Source organism: Dreissena polymorpha, chromosome 8 (assembly GCF_020536995.1).
Source record: "Dreissena polymorpha isolate Duluth1 chromosome 8, UMN_Dpol_1.0, whole genome shotgun sequence".
Lineage (NCBI taxonomy): Eukaryota > Metazoa > Mollusca > Bivalvia > Myida > Dreissenidae > Dreissena > Dreissena polymorpha.
The window spans coordinates 1,025,054-1,041,805 of NC_068362.1; the positions used below are offsets into that span (position 1 = coordinate 1,025,054).

General features: G+C 37.5%; 1 protein-coding gene across 2 annotated transcripts; it reads left to right on the forward strand.

Annotated features, from left to right (window-relative positions):
- Window positions 1-559: 559 nt before the first annotated feature.
- LOC127841468 (uncharacterized) lies at window positions 560-14,620 on the forward strand. 2 transcript variants are annotated; one of them, XM_052370292.1, is made up of 19 exons: window positions 560-679; window positions 2,866-2,985; window positions 3,450-3,514; window positions 4,170-4,282; window positions 4,500-4,568; window positions 5,131-5,271; window positions 6,417-6,543; window positions 7,133-7,250; window positions 8,311-8,474; window positions 8,939-9,035; window positions 9,319-9,466; window positions 9,790-9,879; window positions 10,221-10,382; window positions 10,792-10,966; window positions 11,232-11,491; window positions 12,059-12,208; window positions 12,448-12,529; window positions 13,143-13,254; window positions 13,776-14,620. In XM_052370292.1, the coding sequence occupies exons 2-19, from the start codon at window positions 2,909-2,911 to the stop codon at window positions 13,867-13,869; spliced, it is 2,244 nt and encodes a 747-aa protein (XP_052226252.1). In that variant the 5' UTR covers window positions 560-679; window positions 2,866-2,908; the 3' UTR covers window positions 13,870-14,620. The 2 variants fall into 2 exon arrangements, with proteins under 2 accessions (XP_052226252.1, XP_052226253.1); XM_052370293.1 differs by lacking the exon at window positions 560-679 and adding an exon at window positions 741-759.
- Window positions 14,621-16,752: the final 2,132 nt, after the last annotated feature.

Below are 16,752 nucleotides of genomic sequence, written 5' to 3' on the forward strand. Positions count from 1 at the left end.
AACCCAATATGAAGTATTGATAATTTTAACCCATAGTACCCTGCCTTATGTTTTACCGCCTCACGCATATACAAAACACCGGTTAAATATGAGAACACCAATGACATCGGGTTGATTTTTATTGGAAAAACGATTACTCATTCGATAGGCAATCTATGTAACGTGTAATATGAGCAAAGTTTACTCCATATATATTACTATGTTTTAGAACTCCTTGAAATGCCACTCAATGTAAAGGATCAATTCAAAATGATGTTATAAAACAATATCCAGTAGTATTTTACTTCACCCTTTGCATGCTGGGAAATTTGTCGTCTGCTAAAATGTCTTCTGCTGAATTTCTAAAATTAGCATTTTCTTCGATTTTTTTTCAAAGAACACTATCAGAATAGCAAACAGTTTGGATCCTGATGAGACGCCACGTTCTGTGGCGTCTCATCTGGATCCAAACTGTTTGCAAAGGCCTTCAAAATCCGGTTCCCGCACTGAAAGGGTTAAATCACGTTTCACAGTTGATTCATCACCAGGCCGACTGTGCGGTACACGTGACTTTGTTTACAGCTGATTACACACCCCCTATGTCTGACCAATGAGATCGCTCCGCAGGTGGAGGTGTGACATACAATAGATTAACGTGATCTGTTGGTTTTCATTACTTATTGAGAATTCGCTGCGAACGGTAGGTGAAATGCTTATAGATTTGAATATGATTTTTTAATAATTTAAACCTAAAAGTTGGATAAAAGTGATTGAAACGGAGTAAGTTTTGTAGCTTAAAGTGTTAAAACGGTATGTTTTGTATGTATATAACTGCTGCGTCAGTAACTACACATTTAGCAATATTCTAGCCAGAATAAGAAAATCTTGTCTGCAACGTATGTGCATTCTGCAAAATTGTCATTGCGTATGCTATCCTTGGAATGAACATATGCGTTGAACCGCAAGATAATTATTATTCTTAAAATGTTATATATATATATATATATATATATATATATATATATATATATATATATATATATATATATATATATATATATATATATATATATATATACTTTAATACTTTTTTACTTATATATATACTTTAAGAATTATAATTATCTTGCGGTTGAACGCAGCTATTAGTCTAAAAGTATATTGTTATATTGCATGCGTACACTATAAGTGAAAATTATTAATCATCGTTTTCCGTCACTTAATGGACCTTAATTGAGAATATTGATGAATGTTTTCCAGTTTTCGAGTTAAGGTTTAGAACTCTGAACAAAGCAATATCTTGTCCTGTTTTATAAAATAGTTGGTATCTTTTTACAAATAATATGCACGTCGGAGACACGTGTCAGAGCAACTGCACAAAACAATATCATTTACTATTTCAGTCATAGAACTGATGACAGTATGGTTATTATGAGCAGTATTGTCGTTATCATGGTTTCTCACAAAATATTTGGAACGGATTCCTGACTCGTACGGGTGGGCTTGAATCCGAATTTTAATTTGAGATAATAAAAAAATGCGTATTAAAATATTTGCTTCCTATTAGTAATTGTTGTCAACCTCAATCGTTTTGTTTTACAGCTTTACAGAAATGATTTATTAAGCAGTACAATGCAACTTAATGCTAACTAATATTATCAGCGCCTCGTTATTTGTTGCAATCCTTTAATGGAATGAATCATCTTTGGCTACCAACTTACTCTTTATAATACCTACCGTAATATTAGTTTGATAATTCCGCCGTTTCTGTGGTTGTTGGCTTCAAGCGAGACTGTTGCCTAATTTACCAAATTATTGAAGTATGTTTGCTGAAATTTCCTTTTTTTCAAACTGCCGTACACATGCATGCGTTAAATTGACATCATAATCCTCTAGGCATCAGTCGTTCGCTTACTGCTGATGTATTTTCAGTTCAGTTATAATGTAATAACGCATCTTTTTCGAATATACGAGTTAACACCTAAAACTGTACTGAACTCTCTTTCTATGAGGAGAAGTGATGTGCACTATGATTCTCATAACCATTCACGTTCTTAAATAAAAGTTATTGCCTTTTGATGTTTGAATGACAGACTTAAGATGAACGCCATTTGTTCCTAAATTGTTCTTGAAAATAAACTCTCATTTTCGTGTTGAGTAAGATATAAATTTGGCTCAATTATATAAGCATATGTCTGTGCTTGTGATTCACTTATTAATAGACACTCCTAAACAAGGATATCGGTAAAACTGGTATACGCAAAATGCACTTTGTAAGGCATATTACAGACAGCAAGACAACTATTGATTTTGTTTATTTGGTGATTTTTAAGTTGTTCGTCTATCAAGCAAATAAAATGTCTAAATAGTTAGACTGGACTTCAAATTGACCGTTTCCTCCATATACTGTACATTTGACATTAGGCAAGTATGTACAGAGAAGCAGCTAGTTTATTTTAAGCATGTTTCAACTGCAAGTAAGTTAGAGCATTATGAGCAGCATCAGCAGCACTACTACTACTACCAATTCTTCTTCTGCTGCTGCTGCTGCTGCTTCTACTACTACTACTACTACTACTACTATACTACTACTACTACTACTACTACTACTACTACTACCACTACTACTACTACTACTTCTACTACTACTACTACTACTACTACTACTACTACTACTACTACTACTACTACTACTACTACTACTACTACTACTACTACTACTACTACTATTTACGCTGCTGCTGCTACCACCAACACAATCATCACTACTACTTCTTGCATATATAACATTATATAATACTACATAGACCATACAGTTATGTGAGCCGTTATTTTTCGATATGTAGTATAGAGATTGCGACACCCATGAGCCGTTTTCCATTTCAGATAGGGTTTATTTTCCCTCCCTACAGCCACACTTACAGCCACAATGTTGCATCACGTTCTTACCGGAGAATTGACCTTCACCTCTTTGACCCCGCCCGACCTCAGTCAGTGCTCTAAAAGGTACAACCTTGACTTGTTGTGATATTGAAATTGAGATAATGTGTAATTATCTCGTTCCATACTGATATGAGGTATATAAAACTGGTTTCAGGTATGGAAAACATGTACATGCCACATTTTTATGACATTTTGTTCTTCAGAATATTTATAAAGCGTGTAATATATGGGGCGTGTAATCGGAAAACCGGCCATAACGCACGTTCGTTAAATGTTGTAATCTTATAGCACGACCAGTCCGCATGGACTGATAAGTGACGACATTTATGCTCGTGTTAATGACTTCATTGTTTGAAAAAACTTCTATGATAGACACACAAAAAATATCATAAAAATGCAAATTTACATCGGGTGCTCTCCGGGTACGCACTTTTTATGTACGTGTGCAGGACGCACTGTCTATGCTTATACGCATGTGATCAGTATAATATTTCGCTTGTTAATTCCTCTTCTGATTGATTTTGCAGCGATCTATTGGCGTACTTCGAGAACAGCTATAGTCTGAACGAGAGTCTATTTACTGCCCTAAAAGGTATGAAGATTACCTGAGTCCATAATTGGGCCGTGCTCGGTTTAATATATGTGCGTAAAGTTTCGTCCCAGTTTAGCCTGTGCAGTTCGCACAGGCTAATAAGGGACGACACTGTTCGCTTTTAGTATGTTTTTCGTTTAAAGAGAGTCTCATCTAAGCAAAAATCCAGTTTAAGCGGAAAGTGTCTTCCCTGATTAGCCTGTGCGTACTGCACAGGCTAATATGAGACATTACTTTCCGCATATATATTAAACTCCCTTTTCACAGAGCACGGCCTTAATGTTAATAACAATCAGTTACATGAGGTCATACATATGTGACAATCAGGGATCAGGATCCATAAATTTATAACAGAAAGTCGTATGGATGTTTTAGTATAGACGACGCAGTTTTATTTTTATTTTTTTCTCTTAAAAGGGTGTATAAAATTATTAACGATTTTTATCAACAATTGTATTTTTACATGGATATGCACACTTAAACGCTTAATTTTCTGAACATTCCAGAATTAAAGCTTGAGATTAAATTAGCGGATCCGGAACGCCAGTGTGTTATTTTCGGACTTAACATGTTCGAGATTGGTGCATATATCTGCTTATTGGATTGCGTATTGATTGGCGTATTTGAACGTTGCCTGCACGTTTTACTGTTCTAGATGAGAGCGTGTTCTACAAGTGTCCGGACCGTCTCCGCCTGCCGCTCATCTTCTACTACGGCCACACTGCCGTCGTCTACGTCAACAAACTGGCGCTGGCCGGCCTGCTTAAGGTACACGGTTGCATTCCTGTTTTATTGCAGCTAAGGGCTCGATGGTTTAATAGTGGTGCTTGGCGGCGCTTGAGACGTTTTTGTTTCATTTGAAAATAGCTGAGTTAGTGATGTAATTCAAACAGGCAAATTACACGCATGATAAAGTTGTGGTTTGTTTTCCTGTCAAGTTTTGTGTTGACGAAGTTAAACGATGAACCACTTTTGTTTCTTTTAGGGGCGGATCAATTTTGAATTTGAAAAGATGTTCGAAACAGGAGTGGACGAAATGTCATGGGACGACACATTAAGCGAAGTTCTGATACATTCAGGTCATTTTATCATACATAAACTGATGCATACAACACATAAGCGTACATTTCCTTAGGCACAATGTCATTTTAATTATTTGTACAGTGCTGTTTTAACCCATTTATGCCTAGTGGACTCTCCCATCCTTCTAAATTGGATCAATTGATTTCCAAAATTAAGGATGTCTATTATATTTATTTCTATATTTAGAATATTTCTTACAGAAATTCGTTTTAAGCAAACAGCACAGACCCAGATGAGACGCCGCAGCATGCCTTTTTTCTAGACGCAAGGCATAAATGGGTTAAACGAGTAATGGACAAAGATGTCTGGTACTAAAGAATACAAGCTGATGAATTTCTTGGACTTGCAAGTTATCAACTTCAGTACCGTGAATAACTTTTATGTACACAATACAAAACTAAAACACAACGTATGCTTTAGATCAAAGTACAAAATGTAGTTAAATTTTAATTCTTAACACGACTTAAATTTTTCTACCGAACAAACACCTCACATCCGGAGTAACCTATGTTCCGCACGCATGCGTATTGCAGGAGAACTACAGGATGGGCGGCTCCTATAAGTGGCCGCCTGTCGGGGAGGTCGTCGAGTACCGCCGGAAGGTGCGCGAGGTTATCCGCGCGATCATACGCGACACGCCTCTCGACCTGCCTATCAACATGAAAAGCCCCTGGGTAAGGAATGGCGATTTCTCAGTCAAAAAAATATCACCAAAGAATTCGTTTAAAGTCTCTATAACGCTCAAAATCAACGAAAATTTCTTTAAGTATTTCGTAAAATAAAGATAACACCTAAACAATCAGTGTTCCTTATAGCAATAGCCAAAATTTCAACGCTAGATGTGGTATGATTACATAGATTTTTGTAGATACAAAATGCTCGTTTTTATTTATTTGTGGCCACAATTAATTCCCGCGAATATATATATTCATACGACACACGAACACCATTTTAGTGTTCATGTGTCGTATGAATAGATATGCAATACAATAATAAAAACGAGCATTTTGTATCCACAAACATCTATTTTACCAGACCACATCTGACGTTAAAATTTCGGCAATTGCCATAAGGAACACTGATTTTTAATTGGTTAAGTTTATTTTACGAACAATTGTACGAAATTTTCGTTGTTTTTGAATAGTAATGTTACTTTAAGTAATGTCCTATGAATATCTTAATTTTAAATGGGCTTTTTCACAAATTTTGGCATGTATTGAAGTTTGTCATTAAATGCTTTATATTGATAAATGTAAGCATTAGCTCTAAAAAGCTCAAGTAAAAAACAAGAATAAAATTAAAGAAAGAAAAAAAAGTAACCCTCAACTGGGTTCTAACCATTGACCCCCGGAGTAAAAGTTTATCGCTTAGACCACTCAGCTATCCGAGCTCATACCATGAATGAGTTATTTAATACTTAATATAAGCAATCCTCGTAGTATCACAAAATATAGGAAAGCAACAGAACTCTCCAAATTATTCAATCGTTTCGCGTTGCAACGCTTTGTAATCGTCATGTTTTTAAATCGTCAAAAGGTGCATATAATGGATATGTCTTAGCATGGTTAATATTCAGTATTACTGTTTCCTCACAAGTATAATAGTTACAACGAAAATTTGCGAATCTAAAGCTTTTTTTAATAATTTTGTCAATTTACCAAAACCTGAAAAGGCTGCTTTAATGCTAGCAAAAATGTTTCTTCGAATCTACATTTATATAAAGTATTGGGGTTTAAAGAGATTGCTTATATTCTGGTTGCATTTTATTTCACCTGCGTATATTCTGGTAGTATTTTATTTCACCTGTTCTAACCTTTAGTGGGCTCTTTTGATGGGGTTTGAGCATGAAAGAATCCACCTGGAAACTTCTTCCGTTCTAATTCGTCAACTACCGATTGGGCTAGTCAACAGACCTGAAGGCTGGAAATACGCGCCAAAGCAAACGGGTAAAATTTACTGACAACTCACCTACTGATATTATTTATTTGCGATTTATTCCAGAATACCAAGTTCTACATTCATATAACCTTTTTATCAAAATAGGAAGTAATACATAATCATCCGCGACTTCCCAACACGCTCCAGATATTGTAAAGCTACTTGTCCAATTGTTGACTCAATTAAAACTTAAATTAGCAGTGTCGTACGAAAATGGGTATGACATTACATGACAGCATGCACATTATCGCAATGCAACCAGGAGCTACCCTGTCATCTAATGAGACCAAGTAACCATGCGCGACTGTATAGGTGACAGGAACGCAGCTGACCAGATTGCGCTCATACACAGCCTGGTCTGCAGCGACTTTGGTCGCACGTAGCAAAAGCCCTATTTTCGCATGACGCGGTTCAATTAGCTTTCAATCATGGCAACCTGATGGAACAGAAGCCAGATATTAAACCTCTGTACCATAATAGGTCTCACCGTTAAAACCATCAGACTTGTTAACACAATATTGCATTATTCACATCAAATGTCTAATTATGCGAACTTGTGTCGACGACTTCACTTTTATTCATATCTCAATATTCTAGAAAGCTTACCACAGACAGACCTGATGTTGCGTGTCAACGGACAGAAAGTGACGTTCGGAAAGCCAACAGATTTTCCTTCATATGGTTGGGACAATGAATATGGCCACGTGACTTGCTTGTGAGTTTGTTGAGTGCTCTGCTTTAAATCTGTGTTTTTATTGCTACGCCGCAATGTGCAGTAATAGCCCGTTGATCGTTGTACAACAGAAACTTAAAGGCTCTGGTAAAAATCCAAATATTGTGCATTAGTTTTATGACGGTGTGATATTATGACGCAATGCCAATTTGATTATGTTTTTTTTACGTAATGACATTTACGTCAAACGAAATGTTACTATTTTGGGACACGGTGATACACTTAAGTTTTACATAAGACCAGCAACAAGAGGATCACGTTTTGTTAAACGTGCTTAAAATGACCAATGTTTAGGCACGTTCAGAATGAATTACTTGCACTGTAAATAAGATTCCTCTTGCTTGCCTTGCTGCAACGCAATGCCACAGTTAATCTACTATTTTACGCTTATAACACGTTAAGCCGTTAAAGCTATGTTGTGGTCGTCTTAACTCTTGACTGAATAACAACAAGTAATACAATAATTTTGTGAGACGATTTTAACTCTGGAGTGTACACGCCATTTATATGGATCGCTTATAAAACTCGTTGCGTCCCTACTTGTAATAAGCAACATCCCAGCTGTTGACACTCCTGGTCGTTTGGATCTGTTCTAATGTACTCAACCCATTTATGCCTAGTGGACTCTCCCATCCTTCTTAATTGGATCAATTTATTTCCAAAATTAGGGATGTCGAGTACATTTTATTTCTATATTTAGAATATTTCTTACAGAAATTCCTTTAAGCAAACAGCGCAGGCCTTGATGAGACGCCGCATCATGCGGCGTCTCATCTGGGTCTACGCTGTTTGCCAAGGCCTTTTTTCTAGACGCTAGGCATAAATGGGTTAATGCTCAAAGCATTTATGAACAACTAGTTGTGTCCCTTGTTACGTTACATAAGACGATCAAATGCTCGAAAAACTTAGATGCCATTATTGATGATTTTAGCTTATAATATAAGTTAATACACAATACATCACGTAACCGCAACCAAAAGGTGAGTGTATTTCCAATATCTGTCCATTTGTTAACCTCTTTTCTTTACTTCGCATTCACCAGCGTACCAGCGTTCGAGGCCTCGAAGTTCCTGGTGACTAATGGCGACTTCCTGGACTTCATACGGGCTGGCGGTTACAGCCGCCCGGAGCTCTGGACGGACGAGGGATGGCACTGGAGGAGCTTCCGGGAGTCTAAACATCCTATGTTCTGGGTGTGCAACAGTGGTGAGTGAGCGCAAGCATGCTGTTATGATAAGAACGCGCGAGATATTAATGTTGAAAGTTTGTTAAGTGTGCATTTACAAATACCAATAAGTGCATTTTCATGATTGAAGCAGTGTATATTTCCTATTCGTACTCGGTATTTTTTATAAATTAGATAATCGAACATCGCTTCGCAAAAGAAAGTCTATTGTGCGTTCATTGTAGTACTGTGCTTTTGTCGAAATCTTACTGCCGAAACCGTGTTTTTCGAAGATTCTTGAATGTGGGTGAATGCGATTTTCTTAGAAGTTGCATGACATATTTTTATTCCGATTTCAAAAGAAGACACATTTATCTTAAATCTGATACTTGGCCTTGAAAGAAAAACTCAACTAAAAATTGCATAAAAATACGGTAAAAATTGGCCGTTACATAATTAAACTCCAAGGACATAGGATTAAGTGTAAACTGTGTTCTTAATGTAGGCTGTAAGAGTGGATGTGGGACGGATCTGGCTACATACAGCCACTGTAGCCTCCAAGAGGGCAGCGTGGGCGAGACAGCGACAGACGCCGAATACAAGTGAGCGACCAATAGCTATAGTATACATTAAGTGTCATTCTTAGTACAAGAAAGAAAATACAATAGAAATGAATCATATATGTACACACATAAGATCAAGACAACATCAACAACAAACAAAAAAGCGAACCACGCATAGGTATTTATGATACATTAATACACGAAGAAAGAAACTAATTATAAAACATAACCTACTTGTATACACACGAAGTCGCGTGCGTAGCCATTTAACAATCAACGAGAATTGTTATATGATATGAGTTAATGTCATTTTGCTACGCAGATACCGCGCGATGTGGGACAACTTAGATATGCCGTGGTCCTGGCCTGTGGAAGTGAACTACCACGAGGCCCGGGCTTACTGCCAGTGGAAAGGGCCTGAGTACAGACTTCTTCTGGAGGCCGAACACAACGTCATTAGAGGCGCGCAGGTTGGCATTATGCTGACCACTCAATCTTAGGGATTTGTATCGAAGAACACATTAGACATTTTGTCAATAATTTCAAATATTTCGAGCTCTCGGAACATAGACTGTCTTGAAGAAGGTTTTCTAGTACACTAAGATGTATATTTGCCAAAGTATGAGAACTCTTTACTCTAAACAATGTCTCATTTTTTTATGAATTGTCAGTTTTCAGTCATTCAAACTTAGCCCGACTTAAAGGTTAAAATAAATAAATATGTCAAGAAATGTACTAACTTTCATTTTCTAGCATAGCTTTTTAATTTGACATTACATTAATATTGCTTAAGGAGAACCCACAAGCCGGAACCAAGACTGACCATGTCTTCACAGCTGGTTCTCAGCCATACAACTACAACATGAAGTTCGGCTCATCCACAGTGAGTGAAGTACCTGAATTATGTTTTTATTTATTCTAATTTCACCAGATTTTTTCTTATTATTGAACCCGGATCTTAATTCTGATTTGTGTATATGAACAAGATTTACAAATGCATATGTGTTTGAAAGAGAATGAATTGTGTTGAATGTTTCGATTGTGACGATGTTTATACTCTTTTTTGTTTGTTACACCTTTCTTTTTTTATCAGTAATACATTGCGTCATGACGAGTACAAACGTCTTTTGTAACAAAATCAATAATAGTCCTTTGTATGTATTTTTCTTATATATTTAACATTTTGTGCGTGACTAAATAGTTATATATGAATAACTTTCGCAGCCCGTGGACTTGCTCCCGGCTAACGAGCATGGGTTTCACGACGTGTTTGGCAACGTCTGGCAGTGGACCGAGGACCATTTTAACGGTCTTTGCAATGAAACGCACTGGCTATACGATGACTTTTCCACACCATGCTACGACGGCAGACACAACATAATTCTGGTAAGATAATGTCGTATGTGAGTATTTATTATATATAATATCGAAATTATCAAGACACTTACAGTGAGACAACCTGACACTCTTATCAACTATCAGCGGCCTTTGTTTAGGTCAACATTTACAATATACAATCGAAAGGATATTTCCATTGGGAGTGGTATATGGTTCTTTCCGAAAGACAAACAGTTCCTGTAATAAGTATTACCATGATACTGATACATAAGTTGGAAGATGTATAGCGTTAGGGTTTGGGAATAATACAAGTGGAACAAAACAGTTTGAATTGAAAATAAATGGGGGGGGGGGGAATCATTTGTCTCGGTGGAAATGGTATGCAATAACAATTTTACATTAACTGAAATTTATTATGTATAACATCCGACATATGCAAGTTTGATTATGTGTTCAGGGCGGATCGTGGATCAGCACCGGCGACGAAGCCTCTAGATTTGCGCGCTTCGCGTTCAGGCGTCACTTTCTGCAGCATGCCGGCTTCCGGTTAGCGCGCACAGCGGAGGCCGCGGGACAGTTTCAGTTGCCTACAAGAATCGTGGACACGCCCATGTACGTGCTCGGCGTCGGGGGTATGGACAGGCTTTTTTGAATAGTCTGGTATAAATTATATCAGAAGTTAATTGTAAAAAACACTTTTACAAGGATCACTTGTATGGAAGAACATTAGTATAAGAAATAAAATCATATTGAATATTAAGCTGATCATTTATAAATAAGATTGCACGAATTAATGTTATGGCCAAAACAATTGCGTCTTTTACGTAATACAAAATGCATGTGCATTTTCTCAAAGAAGAATTTCATTAAAGTGCTGAGTTATGTTTGTATTCACAGAAAACGCGCTTTGTCTCCCACAAGACAAGCTACTGCGGACACTAGTACCGTCGACAAACATTCACTACCATTTTGAGTCGGCAAATGCGTTAAAAAGAATTCTCGAACTGGAGTTTGGATATCGGAAATCATTTCCGGTGCAGGTAGCTGACTTCTGTCGAGATCTTGTAAAGAACAACGGCATCGCCCCAAGGTCCGGTCTGTGGATTGGCGCGGGTTCGGGCCGGGGGCCTCTCATAATGAGCAAGTCATTCAACCAGGTGCGTGCGCAGATATGTTTGAAGTAAAACATATATCGTTTGAATGTACTTAAGTATCATTATTCATATCATTCGGAGCCTGAAGCAAACTTAGACGCAACTGTGTAAATAGATTTTGTTTAGTAAAGGTTTATTTAAAGCTGCAACGACCATTACAACCACCACTACCACCACCTCCACCACGTCCACCACCACATCCACCACCGCCACCACCATCACGACCACAACCATCATCACCACCACCACCGCCACGACCACCGCCACCACCATCACGACCACAACCATCACGACCACCACGTCCGCCACCATCACTGCCACTAATACCACCACCGCCACGAACACCACCACCGCCACGAACACCACCACCGCCACGAACACCACCACCGCCACGAACACCACCACCGCCACGAACACCACCACTGCCACCGACACCACCAACGCCACCACGTCCGATACCACCGCAACAACGTCCACCACCACCAGTGCCACGGCCACCACCACCACCACCGCCAACCCCAGTACTAATACTACTCGATATGCCTTGAAGTGTTCTTTAATTTCGATCAGGTACTTGCGTGTGATGTTGTTGCTCGCTTCTTGGAGACCGCCATGTACATCCAAAAAGGAAATGACGTCACGGTGATTAGTGAGGACGGCAAAGTGACGACAGCAGCCCTTGACAAGGGAGTGAAGCCTGACAAAGTTATGTTTAAACAGGTACGCGGCCCAAGTTTGAAGTAATAGGTACAATCAACAACAAACCGGTATGCCAATTTACAAAGCTGTGTAGAACAAACGTTAATTTATTACATTCAGAAATTTTTCATTTGTTTTGGTGATTAATAAAATGTACACTTAACGCTAACATACATGTATATCAATGCATTGGCTACATCTGCTTGCTGATATTTATAGATTTGGTCCGCTTTTAATCACCATTATATGGGTCTCTTCAGTTCACGTGGTTGCCAAACGAAATCGGAGTGGAGTTTGACCTTACTGTACTGACCTTCCTTGAAAGGACACAGCAACCAAAGGGTATGACAAGCTGCATTTATATTTATTCATCATTATTTTTCAGAGAAGGTAAAATTTAAGTTAATTATAATGGAATATCTAACGTCTTGTAAGGGAACTAAAATTAATGGTGGTATGTGACCCGATTTGCTGTCGAAAGAACGAAGAACTCCCGATGTTTACAATGTTGAAGGCATCCGCAAAAATTAATAAACACAGTGACACGCACACACAGAGATAAGCTTGAGTCGTGTCTTTGAACGGTAGATATATTCACTGGACGTGTAAACGAATTTTAAGCCTTTCAGTGCTGGAACCGAATTTTGAAGGCCTTTGCAAACAGTTTGGATCCAGATGAGACGCCACAGAACGTGGCGTCTCATCAGGATCCAAACTGTTTGCTATTCTGATAGTGTTCTTTGAAAAAATTTGAAGAAAATGCTAATTTTAGAAATTCAGCAGAAGACATTTTAGCAGACGACAAATTTCCCAGCATGCAAAGGGTTAAGTTATGTGTAGCATTACATTTTACTAACCCTAAATCCACTGTATCGTTTTAGGGACAAGTAAATACACACAGAATAGTCAATTCTTAAACGCTGTAACTAAGCATTGTTCGATAATTGTTCCACAGCCTGGCTGCTGCGCCTCGCGGAAGTGACGCGGAAAGGCGGCCTAGTGGTCGTGGCCTCTAAGAGCGGGCGCTGGAACGCCGAGACGCTAGGAATGACGCTGAACCAGAAAGGGTAACTTGCGTTACTGTTTTATTTACAGCGACGTCATGAGATTTGTGTTACGGCTGAGCTTTGTATTATCCTTTTGCTTTTACAATGGGAGTACTTGGATACACACTTTTCTGAGTTGAGATCCATTTAAAATGGGAAGGAATTGTAAAAAAACTCAAACAATAAGAAAACACTTAACCAACTTAGCACATTTCTTAAGTTGATATTAAATATCAAGCGTTCTAATTGGTAGTGTTGATTTTTTTTCATTTTTAATATATTTTCACCTCAGGATTTTTACGGTATCGATTCAATTTGTGGTACCGTGTTTAGTTAGTTTCAGCCGAGTTTAAAGTGCATTGGGTCTCTGATATTATCTTTGATTGCATGCTTACATGTAAATAAAATCATCTATCTTCGGTGTAACACCTGTTGAAGATAAACATACTGTTTTGTAACAACAACTTATCGGTAATAATGGAAATAAATTGGAAGTGATGTCCTATAACAATATCCCGAAATATGCACCTATTCTCTTTCAGTTTATCATGCATCGAAACCGCGCAGGTTCCATTTGAGGAGGGCTCCAAAACCGAGCTAGCCACCGTCACTGTATGGAAACATGGCCAGGAATGAAGTGCACGTGCTAAGAGTGGACTGGAATTTTAGTTATGCCTTATATGAAGTTTACGTACGCTATGTTTTAAATTATGACATTGTTTTTATTCAATTTATATCATAAAAGAGCATAATGACATGTTTACTTATTGCGTGTGAAGGTTGTATGTTAGTCCGAAAACGACGTTTTATCAGACATTGCGCAAACATATACTATCCATTTATTGCGAATTTGTTTTCATTCAATGCATATCATAAAATAACACAATTAAATGCATGTATACTTCTTGCGTTTGGATGACGACAATGTTTTTGTGTTTATTCTGTGCAACAGAAATATCAGGCTATGTCTATCAGCTAAAATGGTATTCGACTGTACGTATGTGTTACATATAAGAGTTATCTTGCACTGTTTTTTCATATCAGGCATATATAATTGCTGGTCATCGTGTTTTGCAATAATTTCATAATTGTATATTTTTATGCTAAGTCATTGCGCGAATATCTGTTAATTATCATTTTATATCGCATATCAATGTTATTATAAAATTGACATTTGATTTTATTTTGCAATGTTTGCTCGTATTAGCGTATTGTATATCGATCTTGTTTTGTTTTTGTTTTTTTACGTGCTTATTTTGACATTGATTTACAAGTTTGCTTCATTGTTGGTTTATTGCGTTTTTCGTTTTAAACATTGTATAGAAAAAACTTCTCTATATGTTTTTATTAAGTGATGTTGATCATAAATAAATATGTTATTGATCAATTGCGTTCCCAATTTATAAAAAAAAAAATGATTTAATTTCCGCGATATTGACAACACAATACGTTGTGTTCATTTGTGACCACATTCAATTTGCACATGTTTATCGGGCGACATCGAATCCGGTATTACATTGAATATCTGTAATAGATCCTATGCGCATTTCTCGGACTTTTGACGTCACGTTGTATTCTTTAATTATTTTTTATAAATAACACTGTAGCAATCACAATATTTATTATAAGCTCGCACACATGATATGTTTTTACTTCAACTACAGGCACTAATATCATATAGACACTGCTATCAAGTGAGAGGTAGGTGGAGGGAATAACTGAAAGAGATTCGGTAGCGGCTAGTTATACTGCATATACAAAACGGTAATCATGCGAAAATTTATTTGTATCGAAAACTAATGTTACATATTTTGTTTATGCAGTATTATGCATATGTTTGTAAATGTAAACTGGTATACAACTGGTAGTCCCTGAAAACAGGCTCAAACCACGAAGGCACACACCTAGTTTTTGTTTCATCGCACATTTCAGTGATTGTTTCATCTTGATAAGATATTGGCATTGAGGCAGTTTTCAGTTATTTTATTTAGAAAGCTAAACATGAAAAGCAACGTGAAAACACAGCAAAACAGGAGAAACAAGAAACCGTCGGAGACGGGTGATGCTGCCCAAAGTTGTTTTTTGTCATAATATTGCACTATATATTCAGATAAAAGGAAACGTCTTGAGGGCACTGTAGTTGGGAGGACAATAATTTTGTATCAAAAAATTCAAAGGGCCATAACTCTGTGAAAAATCATCCGACCAGAACCCGCTGATAATATGCACATCTCCTCTTGGTAGTGAAGCTTCCCATAAAGTTTCATTGAATTCAGGTCATTAGTTGCTGAGAAATAGCCCGGACAAGAATTGCACTATATGTACAGTTAATGGAAAATTTCAAAGGGCCATAACTCTGTGAAAAATCATCCGACCAGAACCGACTGATAATATGCACATCTCCTCTTGGTAGTGAAGCTTCCCATAACGTTTCATTGAATTCCGGTCATTAATTGCTGAGAAATAGCCCGGACAAAAATTGTGCACGGACGGACACACGGACGAACAGACGAAGCGGCGACTAAATGCTCCCCCTAACATTTTTTGGAGGAGCATAAAAACAAATTGTAATATAATTATGGTTAATTTTATGTAAACAGCTGCATGACTCTACTTAAATAAGAGATTAAAAAGATACCTATTGCGTTTATTTTGCGCTTTCTATTAAAATGTAATTTCGAGTTACCCATGCGTTTTCTACTTTTAATGAGATTTCGAGTTACTCATGATGAATTAAAATAAAAATACGAATTATGAATCAATAAAACAAAGTTGTGATTGCGTGTTCTTATCGGTTATTATTTAAAGAAATCGCGCGACTAAAACAAACAACGTAAGACTAGCGCACGTATATTTCGGTAAACGCACGTTGACAACTCGTCGTTCACACCTTATGACGTTAAATATATGTGTTAAACATAACAACATATACGTACTTGTTTATTCATTCTTGCGGAAAATGGACTCCGATTTTACCAGTTGCATTTCACATGTTTCAACATAGAAGTAGACAAGCACCAAGGCGCTATGTATGTAGTAGAGGTGATTGGTCAGCGCCAGCTTGTGTGCTCCACTGGACTGAAAGACGGTCGATACACTGAAAGAACGCTACTGATTTGCCGAGTTGAGGCTTAATCGAGAATGCTGATACGAGAGTCACATGGTGACTTATTTGTTTTCACTAGAGCTATCTTGCTTGTTTTTCATCGACTATTTCTACCAGATCTCCGTTCAAATACATCGGCACACTCTGACGATACATTCCGACCGGATTGCCCTGTTGCTTTCCCTTTTAAGTTTGAAATTTTGAACATCAACATGATAATAATTTCAATGTAAAAATTAAAAAAATCATTTTAATGCAATGTGGCTTTTAAGCAAAGGATGTTGCGACGACCGTGCGAATGCACTGCGTCAACCGCGTGTTTTATGTTCTACCAACACAGGAATGAATTTAAATCACACAATTAACGCACGAAAGCATGCATACACGTCAATCGCATCATACTATTGTAGTTG